The following is a 17,975-nucleotide window of genomic DNA, read 5'->3' as shown; positions in this document are numbered from 1 at the left end:
TTTTTTCCAATATAGTGCCGTTTCATCGTCGTTAAAAATCTGATCAGGTGACTAAGGAACTTATGGGATGTTCTTGAACGGAAACCGCGCTGTAAGAGTACCGCGTTAGAGGAGGGCTGTCGCAATTTCAGCACTGCGTTATATGGAAATCGCGATCTGCGAGTGCCGTGTTATAGGAGGTTTGACTGTATATGAAAATGTAAGTAGGTTTAGTGTTAAATGGGACACGAATTAACCAAATTTATATTTCAAACTAAATACACGTAATCATTTCTTAACTTTAATTCTATACACTTTCCCTTAATAATTCTCATGGTAACATTTAACGCATGAATTTTAACCCCGTAAAAGTAATTTTGATTACGCCAATGTAGATGTGTTACTTCCCTCTCTCCTCCCCCCCCCCCATTAAACTGCTGATTAATTCTTCGACAAGCTGTCACATAAATGTCAATCATTCGTTGTTCATAATGTGTTTACAACAACGTTCCTTCTACTCTTGATGTCACTTCAATCCTCCCCCCTCCCCCTTCTACCCTTCTCTGTCCCTTCCCTCTACCCTTTTCCCTTCCTCCCATTCTATTCATTCAGATACTCGATATTTCAAATAATGGCCAACGCGATTGACCTTTCACCTTGAATTCATTATTTTTATTTTTTTTTTTTTTTTAATAAAACAATCGTGTTAATTAAAAAAAGAAAAAAGAAAAAGGGGGGGGAGAGGGGAAACAAAAGGTAAAGTTTTGTACGCGCGCATTTGTGCGACAGTTGAATAGATAGAAAGATAAGGGAGTCCTAGTTTCCATTCGAAATAATTCGGCCTTGCCGGTTTCGTAACGGTCTTTTCTTGAAAATGATAGAGTATTAAAAACTGCAGAAAGTAGAGAATAATATTATACCGTGGAAATTTAATCGGAGAAAATATTCTTTTACAATATAAGACATTTACAAAATAAGAAAGAGAGAGAGAGAGAAATTTTATGTGAGTTTGAAAATTATGAACATTATTTCTTATGTTAATATAATAAAGATTTTTTTTTTTTTCTTATCCGAAATTTTTTTTTTTTTAATATTATTACTAAGTTTAATTCTTAGGGAAGTTATTTTTTGGACAGGTTTAATTTAGATGAACAATACATTTATCCGTTGAACGTTTCGTCTCTATTTGAGACTTCCTCAGCAACTAAAATTTTTTTTTTATTTTTTTTATTATGACATATTATTTCTTATACAAATACCAAAAAAAAACTTACAATTAATAGCGTTATTTTACCTTGATAGTTATGTTCATAAGTCAATATAACATCATTTTTATTACAGTCATAAGTTTTCACTATCTTATATATAGAGTCAATTTTTTAAAAACATTATTTCTTATGATTCCCTTATTCATTCATACTTTTTTTTGGTTTTGTTTTGTTTTGTTTCTTTTATTTATTATTATTAATGAATTATCATTGATTAATTGATTGATTATTATCTGCACATTGTGTTATGTTACAGAATACGAAGGATCAACCGAAAATGATGGGGTCGAAACGACGACGTATCAGAATAAGACGAGGACCGCTAACATAATCGATTTATTATAGCGCGTCAAGTAGAAAAATAAAATGATGACCGCCATGGCCAGGTTGCCTTGTAAGCAATCCTCGCCCTCGCAACAGCAAAGAGTAAATAATTTTGGAAATAGTCGTAATACTTATTGGGATATGCAAGCTAGGCATCCAACGCCACCTTATGTTAGAAATCATCATCGGCATGTTGATCACACAGGTAGTTGATCTATTAATATTTAACAAAATTATTATTCATTCATTCATTTTATAATTACACCTAATTATGTTTTTACACGATAGATACGTTCCCGAAGAATATATGTAACAAAAAGAAATTCGTTTAAAAGAATATATTACATCTATTGAAAAATAGAAGATTTGTTCCAGTTCTAAGAAATCAGAAAAAAAAATAATACAATAAACCATGAGTTTTCATGTTAGGATCTTAAACAATTTATTTCATAAAGATTGTACAATCTATCATACCAAGTAAATTATCATTTGAAAAGAAAAACAAACGTGTCACTAATTCATGAAGATAAAAATAAGACAAGATAATAGGAGTTACGCATAAAACAGATTTTATTCATTGTCAAATTTCAATCAGCGTTTTTTCGACAAACGGCTGAATATATACGTCATGTTTAAAGGCACAATGAATATACTCATGGACTATTACAAGTGTGCAAAATTTGAAAATAATTTGAATTGTGTCTTACTAATCGATTGACTCCTTTCAACATGAAACATTTTGGTTACATTTGGCCCAGCCGACTTAAAACGTCTTTGAACTGATATTGTAGGCTAAGGGATTAATTAAATAATGGTTTTCAAACTATAAATTATCATTTATTGACTTTTATGCAAAATTAATTCCTCGTCTCCAATGTCGCAGTTATAAAAGTAAAAGTAAAGCAGAATTTACTTCTTAGAATTTAGGTCGATCGTGTTTCCTAATTCGTGTTAAATCAAAATCGTGAAAAAGAAGTTCTTGTAAAAACAGAATTGGGTGTATATACAATATTTTATATTTAATCAAGAAATTATGTGAATTATATATATACATATATATATATACAGGACGTTTAAATGGAATCATTCAATATTATTTATACAGTACATGGAACATCATACACTACTGTAATAATTGTTTAAAAATGTCTTACAATAATCAGTACAGGTAATCCTCTTACAACACAGCATCCTATGACACGGTTTCGCTATAATATGATTCATAAATTATTGTGAAAACCTTTGCACAACACTTTGTACTTTTACAGCACTAGATAAGATGATTTTGTTGAACATATTTAAAAATTAAATTATCTTAAGATAATAACATGAAGGAATAATGAACTTTGGGTCTCATATAACTCGGTTTCACACAACACGTCATTTTCTAGGAACCTATTTACCGTGTTATAGAAGGATTACCTGTATAAAAATGATTCAATATTTACACAGTAAATATAGAACATACTGTAATAACAGTTAAAATAAGTTTCAGTAAACGTAAGTCGAATGATCAATCTTTTCTGAGATATAAACATTTTTGTAGTTTAGTATTATAATTGACGACTTAATATTAGTTTTTAGATTTACAGAAAGTGTTCTAATATGTTCTTCTTCCATTTCTATATTTTCATATTTCTATTTTCTTCTTACATCGTCGAAAATTCCATAGACTCTGTCGGACAATTAAACAAGCATTGTAAATTCGGTTTCTTAACGATTTTGTTTCTTCTAAGTCATTTATTGACGAATAATATAAAAAAAAGAAATTCGAAGGACTGAAATTGGGCGATCAAAGGGCCCACACAACTGACCCACCTCATTGCCAATCCACTTTTAATGGAACACAGTGTTTAACACTAAACCAACTAACATTTTTCATGTATACCTATTCCTACTGTGAAATTTAAAAAAAAAAAACATGTAACTCAATACAAAATAAGATTTTAGTCAATTGGATAGCGAACAATATATTTTCTTTTATTTATAAATGAATAATGTACAACATTTTATGCATTTTCACCACATTTTTTACAAATTACCGGACGCAGTCATTTGTTGATCGCGCGTGGGTAGATTTAGTATTAAATGCTTCAAGAACCCAGTAAGTCAATCACGATACTAATATACAAAAACGTTAATATGTCGGCAACGGTTGAACTTTCGACCTACGTTTATAATTGTTACTAAAACTTTTTTTAATCATTGTCAGTACAAAATGTTCTATTTACTGGAAGAATATTGAATAGTTTTTTTATTTTTTTTTTAACACCTTTTATACATACAGTGAGTAAGTTCCAAGAGTATTTGCATTCCCACTGTCAACTTAAAACAATCAACATTTTCTTATAATACAATACATCCAAATTTTAGGATTATTCAATTTGTAAATTCATATTAAAATTTGATTGCAAAAGAGCATTTTATTATAAGAAAAGTAAAATTGGACATAACTGATAAGAAAATTTGTCTAATCGTCTCAATAATTATTATAAAATTCAGAAGAAGAATTAACAATGTACAAATGAGAAAAATGATTATTGTATTTGTATTATTTCTTATGTAAATGCAAATACTGTTGTGATATTAAATAAAATAACAATTCTTTAACGATAAAATGTTCTTTTACAATCACATTTATATCAATTTGAAAGTTTAATGATCCTAAAATATGTTTCTGTATTCAAGAATTTGATAACAAATACGAATACTCATGTAATTTACTGTATGTATTTAGATGTACACACAGATGTACGTACAAACGAGGAAAGAAACGTTTCTGTATTAGAGTGAAAGCTATTACATGTCTCTGATTTGCGGTAGCAACAGTACAAGTAGTAATAGTCAGAAAAAGACTTCTCCTTTTGACATATTCCATTTGTATATACAGGGTGTCCCGTAACTGATAGCACAAACAGATAATGATTGATTCTACATGAAAAATACAATTGAAAATGAAGAATACAATTTGTTCATAAAAAGTATCGTTTCCGATAAATATAAGTTTGAAAATTTGTCGAGTAGATTTATGCACTTAATTGAGCTTGCAACCCTAGAAATGGAAAATTTTCTTCGATAAACGTAAAAGTAGAATTGATCATATTAATGATAATTATAAACCTATTAAGAATTATAATATAAAAATGTTATTCCGAAATCCGCCGAATCGAATCTTAATTACATTAAGTGCATGCGTACTCTCGACAAGTTTTCAAACATATTTTTCTCAACAAACAAAACCTCGTACGAAACAAATTTAATTATACATTTTTTTCTCAGTTTTTCATATAGAATCAACTACTGTCTAATTGTGTGCCACCAGTTACGGGACACCCTGTATATAAACATGAAGGGAAGAAAAAGGATATGCTTAAGATAACACCAGACACATCTGTTCATTCTTTCCAATCAAAACGAAAATCTTCTTCTTACCGAAGAAATAGATGACTTTGTTGTTGGTATATTTTCTTTTCAAGTCTAGTCTAGCATAACGGTATTTTTTTTTTCTTCTTTTTTTAAATGTTAATACTATTATTGTTCTCAACTGTTTCACCCTAGGAAAGATTCTTTTGTAAAAGTATTTTTTTGTTTTGTTTTTTTCTTTTATGAAAATACGGCAGACTAGTTTTTGTCTTGACCCTTTCAAGATTCTTCTTTGCCAAGATGCTCTTCGGCAAGAGTAGTGAATTCGCTTATCCGAAATCTCATAAAACCTGTTTTGTGACTAACTCTTAACGTTCTGTTATGTAGTTTGGAAGGAACACTTTTTCTTTTTTTTTTTTATTTTTTATTTTATTCTTATATATGTATTATCTAAAGATCTTATATTAGAAATCGTTTCTTTTCATCATCGAGATAATTAACGTCCGTTATTTCATCTAATCGTTATCTTACTTTTCATATTTTCAGCGGAAACGAAATTACTTAAGAAATTGATGATGATGATGATGATGATGATGATGATGATGATGATGAGGAGGAGGATAATATAATTATTATTCGTAGGAAAACGTAAAAGTGCGGTGGAATTATTACAAGAAACAAAAGCATTTTACGTGAAAAGCGAGACTGTCTTGGACCGGAAACAGGAACTCAAGAATAGCGGTCATCTTCAAGTATCTCAGTTGAGTGCACCTAGTGCACCACCTAGGTTACTTAGGAAATGTGGAAATACAGCTGTACCGTGCTCGATACAATCACCCTCTCAATCACAAATATCTAACGCTGTAACACCACCCTGTTGTTGGGCCACGTGTCACGATCAGGATAGAAGTAAATATTTCATCAGTTTTTCTTTCTTTACCTAAACATTTGGTTGATCTATCATTTCTAATTGATCATCTAGTTGTTCTTTGCGTGATTGGTCATCAATACTAGTTTATTAGATACTTTCAAATTAATCGTTTAATTATTTTATTTTAAATTATAATATTTGTTAATTGTGTTTATATATTGTATGTATAATATGCATATTAGATTAATCAATAATAATGTTTCCAAGGATTAAATAATTTTGAGATGTTAAAGAATCATGTTGATCCTATTGATATGATAATATATCTTGTTTATCGTATTCTACAGTTATAATAAGAGCTTATTGCTGATGATATTTATCAGCAGATGGGATTTTGAGTCCTCAACAAACACTGCCACCCGCGCTGCCACCAAAGAGCCCACGCTTAGTCCCTGTTCCGCAGCGGCGCACTATTTCAGGGCCACCAAGTGCTACGAGCGGGGATCAATTGCAGACAAAATTACGGAGATTACTCAACACTGATAGCAAGGAGAACGTCTTCTTCCCGGAAAGCCCAACACAGGCTTGTCTTCAAACGACGAACGGTCCCACACGCGAAGAAAAGTTCAGATATTCACCCGGGAGTTTATCGCCTGGCTGCCGAGACGATGATCGTGCATCGGTAAAAAAGATTTCAACATTTTCTTTACAAAACACATTTATTATATGATCATTTAAACATTTGTTAATAATTTATTTAATCAATTGTAAGATCATTCATTCAAATGTTATATCTTACAGCATTGCACACCACCGGACGTTCGGTTCAAGTTTGGTCGAAGTAATTCACATTCTCATACGTCTGGTCCAGCCAGTAGAAAATCTAATACTTCCCCATCAGCAGAGAACACGATTTGTCATAAATCTTTGCCTGACCTTCATACCAGTACACATCGTCGAGCTTCTTTATCACCGCGTACCTCGACCAAATCATCTGCTAAACAACAACCTGGACATCATCACGGGGTCAACAATTGTCTAGATTGCGAGACCAGTTCGGATTATTCCGAACATAGTTTCAAACGTGACGCTATTTGTTATCGCAGGTATTATCAAATTATATTACCTAAAGAAAAGAAAAACAAAAGATAAAGGGAACATTAGAATTAGAAAAATGTTTATTATCAAACATATTTAGTACGCGTCACATCAGACGATCGTTAGGCTCTGGTGGTGGAGATGCAAGTAGTGTTCTATCTTCCGGTGGCAGAACACAAAAATCCTCTGGCTCGAGTAAATTGAGCCATGGCGCTACTGCAAGAGATTCTGGTGGATCCTCTGGACATTATACTCATCGTAGCGAACCACCCCCAAGGTTACAGGTATTCAACAACTTTTATATTTATTATGACAAATTCCTCGTTAACGCAAATATTTCTATTGATAGGATTATTGGACTCATATACGTAGAGACAGTGGTGCATCGACTCAACATTCAACCGATAAAAACCGTTCAAGAAAGGGTAGTTACGCCAGTGGCACACCACCTTCCGTTGTGAGACATTATAGTCCTGATACCGAAAGCAGTGAAAGCCAAACCGATTACAGTCCTACTTTCAATTCAAGGTACTTCATTCTTTATTTTAGTATTAGAAATTATACAGTACTAAACAAAAGTATGAGACACACTTTATGCAAGGTGAGTCAAAAGAAACCGGACACCTGAATATCTCTATTAGATTTAAAAACACGAAGTATGGCTATATCAGAATTAGAATGGCTTCAAAGGACGTATATGTCATTGTTTTTTTTTTTTTAATCTTTTCAAGGTCACCAACAGTTTTTTTTTTTGTTTAATGGAATTGCATTTTTTTTTTCCCATGCATAATTTTAGCTGACATTTAGATAAGTTTAATAATGTAATACAATATGAACTTCAAATGACCTTTAACCCAGAAATATGGAATAAATAAAATTCAACGTGTAAGATTTATTTTATTTATTTTTGTTATGCTAAATATTCAAAATGATTCCCTTGAGTTGCGATACTTTTAAATGTATCGCAATACACATCGCAATAGCAGATTTGGTGTTGACAGAAAGACATTTATGAAATTGTTTACAAATCACTGGCACATAAATTCAAGAAAGATGCATTTTTATATAATTAGTCGATGCAAATATTTAGAGTAATTTGTCTAAGAGTGTTTATTTAAATGGAAGACAATTTAAAAATGTTAACGAACTAAAATAATGTATTATTGAAACGTGTAATGCATTAGCACAAAAAAATATTTAAAAAACTTCATAAATCGATACGAAAACGATTGTTAAATGCAATAAAACGAAAAGGTGATCTTGCTGAATATTAATATAACATTTCAAGAAACATTTCCATGAAAGAAATTCGAATTTTGTTATATTGCCTTATACTCTTGTCCAATCAAATTTTGATTATTTTAACATTTTTCTCTTCAACTTCAGCACTATATATTTTCTTTTAATTCAAGATTTTTTTTTAATATTCTAAAAGTTATATATAATATATAAAATGAATTTTTACTCCTTCCGAATATATTATGATACATTGAAAAATATAAAATATTTTATACTTTTGTCCTAGTACTGTATCTTAATTACATTTATATTATATATTTAATTTTATTCTTAACAAAGGTTCAACGAATAATATTTATTTTCCCGATAGATTCTCAGATGGTTGGAAGGAAGGACGCGGTAGGCCAATTTTGAGATCTAAATCTGATATAAGTGATCGTTATTGGAGACAAGATAATGGTCGAACGAGCAAATTATCAGCACGCGCACCACGTTCGGTGACACAGTTGGAGAATTTCTTTGATCGTTTGGGTTTAGATTCAGATCATTTTCAACTTATCACTGAACCTGATTCGAAATCTTCCTCGCCTGTATTCTTCGATAGTGTTAGCTCAGTCGACTCGGCGTTAGGTCTTTATTCATGGATTGGAAATAATCAGGCAAATCAGGGTAGTAGTCAATGGCAGAATAATAATTGTAGCATTGGCATGGGTAATGATGATTCTAATCAAAGAGTTAACGATCCACCAAGTATCGTTGAACGAAATGCTCGAATTATTAAATGGCTTTGCCAATGCCGCAAGGTACAGTTTGGTTACAGTTAAATACTGTCATTATTCGCTTGCTAAATTATGATATTTTTTAAAGACTTTCATTTTTAGATACAATCATATGTTTTTTCTCTTGATGTTTTATTAATTATTAAAATGTTTCTTTTCTATATTGTTAAAAAGGTTATTTTTTATCGGCTTGTTTTTTTTATAGATTTGTTTTAAATTGTATGCCTTCATCAATTTGTTTTTTATTTTTATATATTATTTTTTTTGTAAACAAAAGTTGTCCCATTAGCAATCCGTTATTTATTCAATTATTACTTTCTCATTTTTAATTCGTTGTTTCAATTTTATTATATTTTATATATGAGATATTTTACAATACTAATTAGTAAAAAGTCAAGTAGAGAAAACGGGGCGGAAGTAATTAATTATGATGAGTTTTACTTCGTAACAGTTATTTTCTGTTGGTAAAGTCTTTATCGAAGAAATTGCAGTTACTATTTTGTAAGTAATAGAAATGAGATCTAAGAAAATGAATTTTTTGATTCATTTTTTCTATGTATATATTTGAAGAGTTTAATTGATATGTTTTTTCTTTTTTACTTCATACACATGCACATATACATCATGCATACATACATACATACATGTATATGCGTGTATGCATGCATCGATTTGTGTGCGTGTAATTTTTTGTTCATTACAAGAAGTTCTTTCTTTAAAATATACAAATTCGTTATAGTTTTTTAGCGTTATTAATCTTGTAATGAGTCTATGATATGTTATGAGAGTGTTTTTCCTCATATATATCGAAAAAAACTTATTAAATCTAATTACGCAAATATAAAAAGCGTAGTTAGTGTGATCCATTCAGTTACACGTTGTTTGTTACAAAATTGAAAGATTATTGGTCGATTCTAAGGAAAAAAAAGAGAAAAAAAAAAAAAGAAAAAAGGGATAAAAGGAGCTTGAATGAAATAAATTTATGTTAAATTTATTATTGTAGAATCAATGCACGATGGATAAATTTTAAAGAAAAGAAATTTTTGAAAAAATATCTTGCCTTATTTCTTGCTGATTCTTTATGTGTCTCACATATGTTTGAGAATCAATCTTTAAGAATATTAAGTAAATTTATTAAAATAAAGGAAAATGTTTTTGAACCTTTTGAGCTCTAAATATTTATCATCGAAGTTCTTCGTATGTACGGAATACTTTTTCGTTAGAATGTGAATTCTATTGATTGAATATACCGGGTTCAACTAACGATAAGTTGTTATTATAGTAATTCTTTTATTATACCAAATTAAATAATTAATAAACGTTATTTTTGAGCATTTATTATTTATTAGAAAAAGTAAAATTTACAAAATAATTTAATTTGAAAATAAGATATAAAATCTTAATTCAATAAATATAACAAATAATAAGAACAAAAAGTTATGAACTTATATTTTAAACAACAATATATTTATTTTTAAATCGATTGGTTCATTTTTCGCAAAAGACATAATTTTTATATACACAGATAAAAAGTTGCACTATTGTAGGTAGGGGGGAATTTAACATTTAAAAGAATTTTTCTTCAAGGTCATTTTTTTTAATGAAATTTGAAGATCAACTTTGTTTTTTGGAATGAAATATCCTACTTATTTGGCGATAATTTGAAAGAATATTAATTTTCACGTAGAAAAAATATTAAATATTATTTATCCTTAAGCTATTAAAATTAACGAAATATTAACAAAAATTTCAGTTAATTGGACCATATTTTAACGGGACAAAAATATTCAATTGTTTTGAAGGAAAACATTGCTAATTTTATTTATAAATGTATCATTAAATGTTCGTTCAATAATGTGAAATCAATATAATTTGTTGTCATGCACATTATGTACAACAAACGAGGAAAGTTTTACAAGAAAAATTTTCTAATTGTTGAATTGGTCATGGCAGAATATTTCGTTGTTTGCCTTGTTCATCATTAGATTGAACTTGTTACAATTGGATTATTTTCTCTAAGGTACATTAAAAAATAAAGTGTTGTATCGTGAACTATCAACGACAGTAGAGGATATGTAAAAATGAATATATGAAACATATAACCACATTTGCTTCAAATACTATTCAAGAAGCCGCTTTTTCATTGATTAGTAGGTTGCATTATTATATTAATGTTAAAGCACAAAATTTTAAGCATCTACTATAAGATACTTGATGAAGATTAAAATGTTCAAATGTTTGTAACTTTTATTATATTTTTATCATTTTATTTATTTAAAGTAAGAGTACGTGATATGTTGGTAAACAGTATCTGATAAACACCGTCACCTTTACGAGTTACTCTGTGACATTAATTTTTCAACATAATCTTATACGGATTAAATTTTTGTTAATATTTTAAAGGGGTATTTTTAGTGTGAGCACTTGTGTTATCGAAATGATTTTGGAGAATTTAATATAAAGAAATGTTTTAATCTATACTGTTGCTTTTTTACAATTATATTTATACATGTTTGAAGAGTAACATCTCAAATTTTGTGAAAGCATTTTACTGTAAATTGTGTTCACGTTACAGAATGTTGCACAAGTCACGTATCGAGAAATGTTTATTATCAAGTAATACTGACTGTGGTTGTTCTTGGTATCTTAAATGAACGAATTTTTTTTTAATTTTATTCATAATAAATGTGTTTAAACTTTCGTATCTCGGTTATTTTAATGAATTTCACTTTGAAATTTGTAGAAAAACTCAAATTATAAGAATACGTCAAAAAAAAACATCAATATTTGTCCTTAAGGATACAAAATTCAACAATTTTTACGTTGAAATTAATACTTTTTCAAACTGTTGCTGCAAAAAATAGGATATTCCATTTAAGAAACAAAACAAATTTGATCTTCGAATTTTCTACACGCCTTCTTTCAGTAAATTTTGTAAAAAAAATTATGTATACCTCATGATATCCTTCTTGATACCATGTAACACCTGTGTAAAAAATTAATTTTTTGTACAACTTATAATTAAGTTACATGTTTCATTTTGTATACGCATCCATAGAGCTCAAAGGGTTACTGATAAATATGAAATTCTGTTGAATTTTGCCGTTAGTAAATTAATAATCGATGTGTGATTTAGCTGATATTTTCTATAAACTGAAATGCTCTCCCTTTTGTACATTCTTGATAATATTTAAAAAAAAAAACAAAAAAAAAAAAAGAAAACAGTGCAATTCATATTACATATTACAAATAAGGAAAAACATTTTGAAGAGATCATATTACATATTTTATTCATACGTTCATCTTTATTTATTACATTTTTTAATTATCACATGTACATTTATATTTTTTTTTCCTCTCTGTCTCTCTCTCTCTCTCTCTCTTTTTCTGTTTTCTAGTTTATGAAAATCAGTGCGTAGTCAAAGTTTCTTTTTTGCTAGCATATCGTAAAGAATTAGTGAATTGAATTTTTTCATTTTTCAACAATGGAATTTAAAAAAGGAATTTATCAGAACTTTTATCTGCAAAGATTGTTAACTAAAGACTCTTTGACTGAATTTAAATATGAAACGCTCTCCACAGTTAATGTAGCTGTTCTATTGTACTTAATTACGTGCTCGTGAACTGATAAAGATTTATAAATGATCATGATGATAGTTTAACATAGTCGAACGAGTATTGTTTTCAGTAGTTTTACCTAACGTTTTTAATGATATAAAAAAAAAAAAATAAAAATAAATAAAAAAAAATAATAAAAAAAATATACAAGTAAATGAAGTTTCAAAATACTAAAGATAAAAAGAGTAGTTGTTATACTTTGTATTTAGCATACGGAATGAGAAAGCTAAATGTCAAAGTTAACAGAGAGTATATTGAATTATATATTCTAATCTATTACATTTGAGTGGCGATATTTTGTGCCTGAAAAAAAGAAGTAAGCGCCTTTATTTTTTTTATTTTTTTAATGAAAAATCGTTTACAATTACATTTAAATATATATATATATATATATATTTAACTTTGTCATTTTTTAATTTAATGTTATTCGCGTGAGAAGAATAAATTTTAAATTAATATATATATCTCCTTTTTGAATTAACTGAAAGTTATACTTTTTAATACTTATTCACTCGTTCGGTGGTTTAAAAAAGTAATCTGAACAGATATTTTAGTTTTAAACATTTTGAACTTAATATACGCGTACACATACACAGATTTTATCATCAACTATGCTTACATCACGTGAGGTCTATTTTTTTTTCTTAAATACTCTACTTTTAAACATACCATTTTGTGCAATAATATCAATGTTTTGATTATTACATGACTCTATACAGTGTGTCTTTGGTAACAAAAAAACAATTTGACTATCTGTATTACAATAAACAGTTTACGATATATCCACTTTCTACAGTTTTAATGTATATAAGTGGTTTATTCTTATAAAAACAGAATTTGTATAGTATAATATACAAAATAATTTCAATGATTCTTATTTAAAACTATATGAAAACAATTCTAGTTATATATTTAATTGTGTTTGAGTGATATGGCTCTTTGCGAAAATTGGGTCAAAAAATGCCAACGAAAACGATAGTGCTCTGCTATATTAAAAAAAATTACACCGAACACGAAATTTTGTTTCGACTATCAATCTGATGTGCTGGCATTTTTAGACATGGAACAGAAAAGTGCGATCCATTCTTGCTGAATACTCAAACGGTTTTAAAACAAAATTTATATAGCGTTCATCGATACAATTTAATCAAAATCAGAATTAAATAGTACGGAATAGCAAAAGAAATAAAATTGAGAGGTTTATTTATAACAAAATTTGTCATTTTTCGTATATACAGTGGCTTACAAAAGTATTTGAACGCTAGATATTAAAACTTTAAGGAATACAAATTTTATTGTAGATACACATCCTTTTACTAATCCTACAATCTGCCTATACAATTTTCCATCTTTATGCCATTTTAACATTAATTTCCTATTGCTTATCTGCATTTTCAATTTGTTGAAACTCATTGTTACTATACAAACAAATATTATTTACAACGACGTATAGAAACTTCTTATACGATATTTTTTCATCGATTGAATTTACCAATGTTTACAATTTTGCTACAAAAACATTATTAAACCGATTAATTTTTAGGTGTTCGAAAATTATTGTGACCCTGTTTAGTACATCTTTGCAACAAATGTTTAATAACTTTTACAAATATTATCCGATTCGCTTAAAATTTTGTATACATGATCTCGATAGTTGCAATTTGTAATAGTTTGAACATTACTTTCAAAATTTAAATCTAACATGCATAGTTTTATTATTTAAAGTTTAAATACCAAGAGCGTTCGAATACTTTTGTAAGCTACTATACATAAATACATACGTACATACATAAATACATACATACATATAGTGAATATGATAGAATGCTCATTTAGCGGTATAGATGTATATCCGTAGTTGATGAATAGTTGATAATTGTTATATTTGCAATTCCTCTTGCTTTAGATGCAATTCTTAATGAAAATATATGCTAGGTGTTTATGAAGGACGCCTCAAAAGTCAATTGTAAAATACTGTTGCACAAAGTTAAATATAATAATAATAAAAACGTAGGGTATACACAAAAAGAGAGAATGGTTTACTTTTGAATTTTGAATTTAACATTGCTAGTTGCAATGAAAATATATGTGCTCCTTTTATTAACACCTTGCATGTAAGTTATTTGAATAAAAGTATAATACATTGTGTGATAACCAGTTATATTTAAAACCGCATTTAGAAGTTTGACCAAGTAAGAATTAGAAAATCTGTATATTCTAAGTCGGAAAATTTCCATTTTATATTTCTCACGATATATTCTATCATGAAAAAGAAAAACAAAAAGTGTACTATTGCTCATTTTTAAAATGATTATTAAAATAACTAACTTATGCGAAAGTATTCTTTCCGCAATATAAATTGTTAATTCATGATATAAAAAAATTGTTCTTATTATTTTCGGATATTCTAAAAGAACTGATCGGATTAAAAGTTTGTGTCGTTTAAAAGTACAAATAGAAAGTATATCTTGAGTGTTATCGTTTCTTTTTAAAAATAACTTTTATATTCTCAAAGAGAAAAGACATTTTTCATATTTCTTAACGCGACAATGAAAATTTAAGCAACGTTTTATATGTGCTATGTTAACTTATTTATTTTTTTTTTTTTTTTTCGATGATCATTTAATCAAAAGATGATAGAGATTGTTTCTTTAATGGTTTAATAAAAGAAATACTTCTTTGTGTAATTTATCAAATTAATGAAATCTTTATTAGTTTAGATATTTTCATTAAAATGTTTAGTATATTATTCCATTCCATTCCTATTTATCACATTTTTACATTATAACATTCCACTAAAGTTTTGCGTCTTGCACAAGACTGTGTTTATATAACTAAATCAAATGATTATATTATTATTATCATTTTTTCAAATGTAAGCCAAATTCATTGATTGTACAATATAATTTCAAATTATATCAACAAATATAATTTGTGACGCATAATACACGATATACCGTTTTAAAAACGTAATTTCTTAATTGCTTTTTATAATCTAGTCATATAGAACAAAAGATTGTAAACGTGAAAATAATATTAAAATTTTTTCCGTATATCATATTGATCTTTTATTATATATTATCATGTTATTACCTAATATATATAGTACGCATACTTTAAATGTTATATTACATAAAATTAAAACATTTTTTTTGTTTAATATATCAAAAATACGTATTATTCACGAATAAACAATAATATTTTTATAATTATTTTTCTAACAAATTTCATATATATTTAATAAATTAATAATAGTCATTTAAATTTGATAATCATGATTATTAGTTTAAAAGGTAATAAGAGGATTAATAATTGGGGAGAGAAAAGAAATAAATTCATTATAAAATTATATATTATTTGTCTTTTTATACAAGTTATGTAAGTATCGATCGTTATTAATGCGACTATATCGAACTTTTATTTGTTTGACATATAATGCGACATTTTTAGAATTAAGCAAGTTAAAAAAAACTTAAAAGAAAATTATTTTATATTCTAAAATATTTTTTATTAAAAATATTATCTTCTCAATATAAATACGTATACATGTCATGCGTGTATATATATATATATATATACAGTAAAACCTGTTTTTTTGTGCGGTTCTTTTTTATGCGATTTTGTTTTTGTGCGACTGGTTTTGTACGATTTTTTTTGTGCGATTTATTTTTATGCGGTATATGAATCTTAGCGGCGTTAGCACTAATTTAATGTTTCCTATCAATGTACATATACATGTGTGGACGAACTCTGATTACGTGGTCTCCTTGACAACGATGTATCTGGACTTCGCGGTGCTCTGTTCATTTATTTTGAACAATTTCCTGACAAGGCAGAGTCAGAACTACGTACACAGTATTGTCGTTCAACGCGCGAACAACATTCATACGCTTCGTATTCAGAGTTTTATCCACGATTCACGTGATTAAGGATTCATTTTATAGTGAGATTGAAGGTAAATAAATTAGTTACTGTTGTTTCTATTTATATGTAGTTTTTATGATTTTTATTTTATTTTTAGACATAAGTACTCCCTTAAAATGAATAACTATAGCCAAAAGAAAATAAAAAGACAAACAATTCCATTAGAAACAAAAATTCTAATATTAAATAAACTAGCAGATGGTGAAGGATCCACAGCTGTTGCTAATGAATTTAAATTAGGTGAATCCTAATCAATCAGAGCTATACACAAACGTGCGAGTAAAATATATGAATCTCTTAATAGTGCAACAAACGACAGTAGTAAAAGAGCATCGTATTCGAGAAATATTGTAATAGAGAAGACGGAAAAGGCTCTCGTGTTGTGAGTTAAAGATTTAACTAAAAAACGAATCCCCGTTCACAAAGAATTAATTCAAGAAAAGGCTAGACAGTATTTCAACCAACTGAAGGATTTAGAACCAAGTTCGTCATCCTGTTTGTGAAACGTGACATTTTCTGCGAGCAATGGCTGGTTTGCTGGATTTTTACAACGGTACGCACTTCACAATGTGAAGATACAAGGCGAGGCAGCGTCCGCCGATGAAACGGCTGCTATGAATTATCGCAAAGTATTAGCGGAAATCATTGATGATGGTGGATATTGCCCAGATCAAGTATTTAATGCAGATGAGACTGGGCTATTCTGGAAAAAGATGCCCAGTCGAACATTCATTGCGAAATCGGAGAAAACTGCAAGTGGTTTTAAAGTGGCAAAGGATCGAATCACACTTCTTCTTTACAGTAATGCCTCTGGTACAAAGATGTTAACACCACTTATTATAAATAAAGCTTTACACCCACGTGCGCTAAAAGGCGTAAATTTATCTGAAATACAAAAAACATCGGCGGAGAAGGCTTTGATTCTTTCAGCGATAATGACCTGAACGAGATGATTGAGGACCAAGCTGTGGATGATGGTGACATTATCAATAGTTTGATAGATTATGAAAATGGACGGGTAGAACTGGAATCTATTACAGCAGATAAAATATATGCAGGGATCCAGATTTCGAAAAAATTGGAAACGCATTTTTTTCAAATAGATACCAATGTCGAAAGACGCTTAAAATTCCAAAAAGAGCTCAGATCATGCATGTCTCACTATCGTGACGTTTACAAGCAATTGACCAGTCGACCGTCGTCACAAAAACTGATCACTGACTTTATGGTACCAAAAAACAAATCAATTGAAATCCTATCTTCAAGCGACGAAAGCGATTTTCAACCAATTCATCAYAAGAAGATGCGCGTTTTGGATTACGACGAGTAGCAGCAAACTATTTAACGTATAATTTGAAAACTTCTCCATTTATATGTACAATGAAAAATTAAATATTATTACAATTTCTTTAGGTCTAATTTAATTATTGTATTTAATTGAAAGCATTCTCCCATCTATTTCATAAATCATTGATGTATTTTCTAAGTCCGACTTTTTTTATGCGGTCCCTA

The 17,975-nt window shown here is 28.7% G+C and overlaps 1 protein-coding gene and 1 long non-coding RNA gene across 3 annotated transcripts in view; both read left to right on the top strand.

Annotated features, from left to right (window-relative positions):
- The window catches only part of LOC106791460, a 16,156-nt gene extending 6,265 nt beyond the window's left edge, over nucleotides 1–9,891 (top strand). The window contains exons 2-8 of one of the 2 annotated variants that reach the window (XM_014757095.1): nucleotides 1,504–1,776; nucleotides 5,577–5,843; nucleotides 6,192–6,487; nucleotides 6,607–6,911; nucleotides 7,004–7,187; nucleotides 7,253–7,431; nucleotides 8,513–9,891. In XM_014757095.1, coding sequence (XP_014612581.1) covers nucleotides 1,614–1,776; nucleotides 5,577–5,843; nucleotides 6,192–6,487; nucleotides 6,607–6,911; nucleotides 7,004–7,187; nucleotides 7,253–7,431; nucleotides 8,513–8,966 — 1,848 coding nt within the window. In that variant the 5' untranslated portion in view covers nucleotides 1,504–1,613 and the 3' untranslated portion in view covers nucleotides 8,967–9,891. Of the gene's footprint in view, nucleotides 1–1,503; nucleotides 1,777–5,576; nucleotides 5,844–6,188; nucleotides 6,488–6,606; nucleotides 6,912–7,003; nucleotides 7,188–7,252; nucleotides 7,432–8,512 lie in introns of both variants that reach the window. The other variant, XM_014757094.1, reaches the window with a different exon arrangement.
- Nucleotides 9,892–16,098: 6,207 nt separating this feature from the next.
- LOC106791471 lies at nucleotides 16,099–17,871 on the top strand. Its single transcript, XR_001382184.1, has 2 exons — nucleotides 16,099–16,494; nucleotides 16,561–17,871. It is a non-coding gene; the product is annotated as an uncharacterized LOC106791471 (long non-coding RNA).
- The last annotated feature ends 104 nt before the right edge of the window (nucleotides 17,872–17,975 follow it).

This window comes from Polistes canadensis, unplaced genomic scaffold, assembly GCF_001313835.1.
Source record: "Polistes canadensis isolate GaletaPanama2010 unplaced genomic scaffold, ASM131383v1 scaffold_310, whole genome shotgun sequence".
Taxonomy (NCBI): domain Eukaryota; kingdom Metazoa; phylum Arthropoda; class Insecta; order Hymenoptera; family Vespidae; genus Polistes; species Polistes canadensis.
This window is presented reverse-complemented; position numbering and strand designations above follow the sequence as displayed.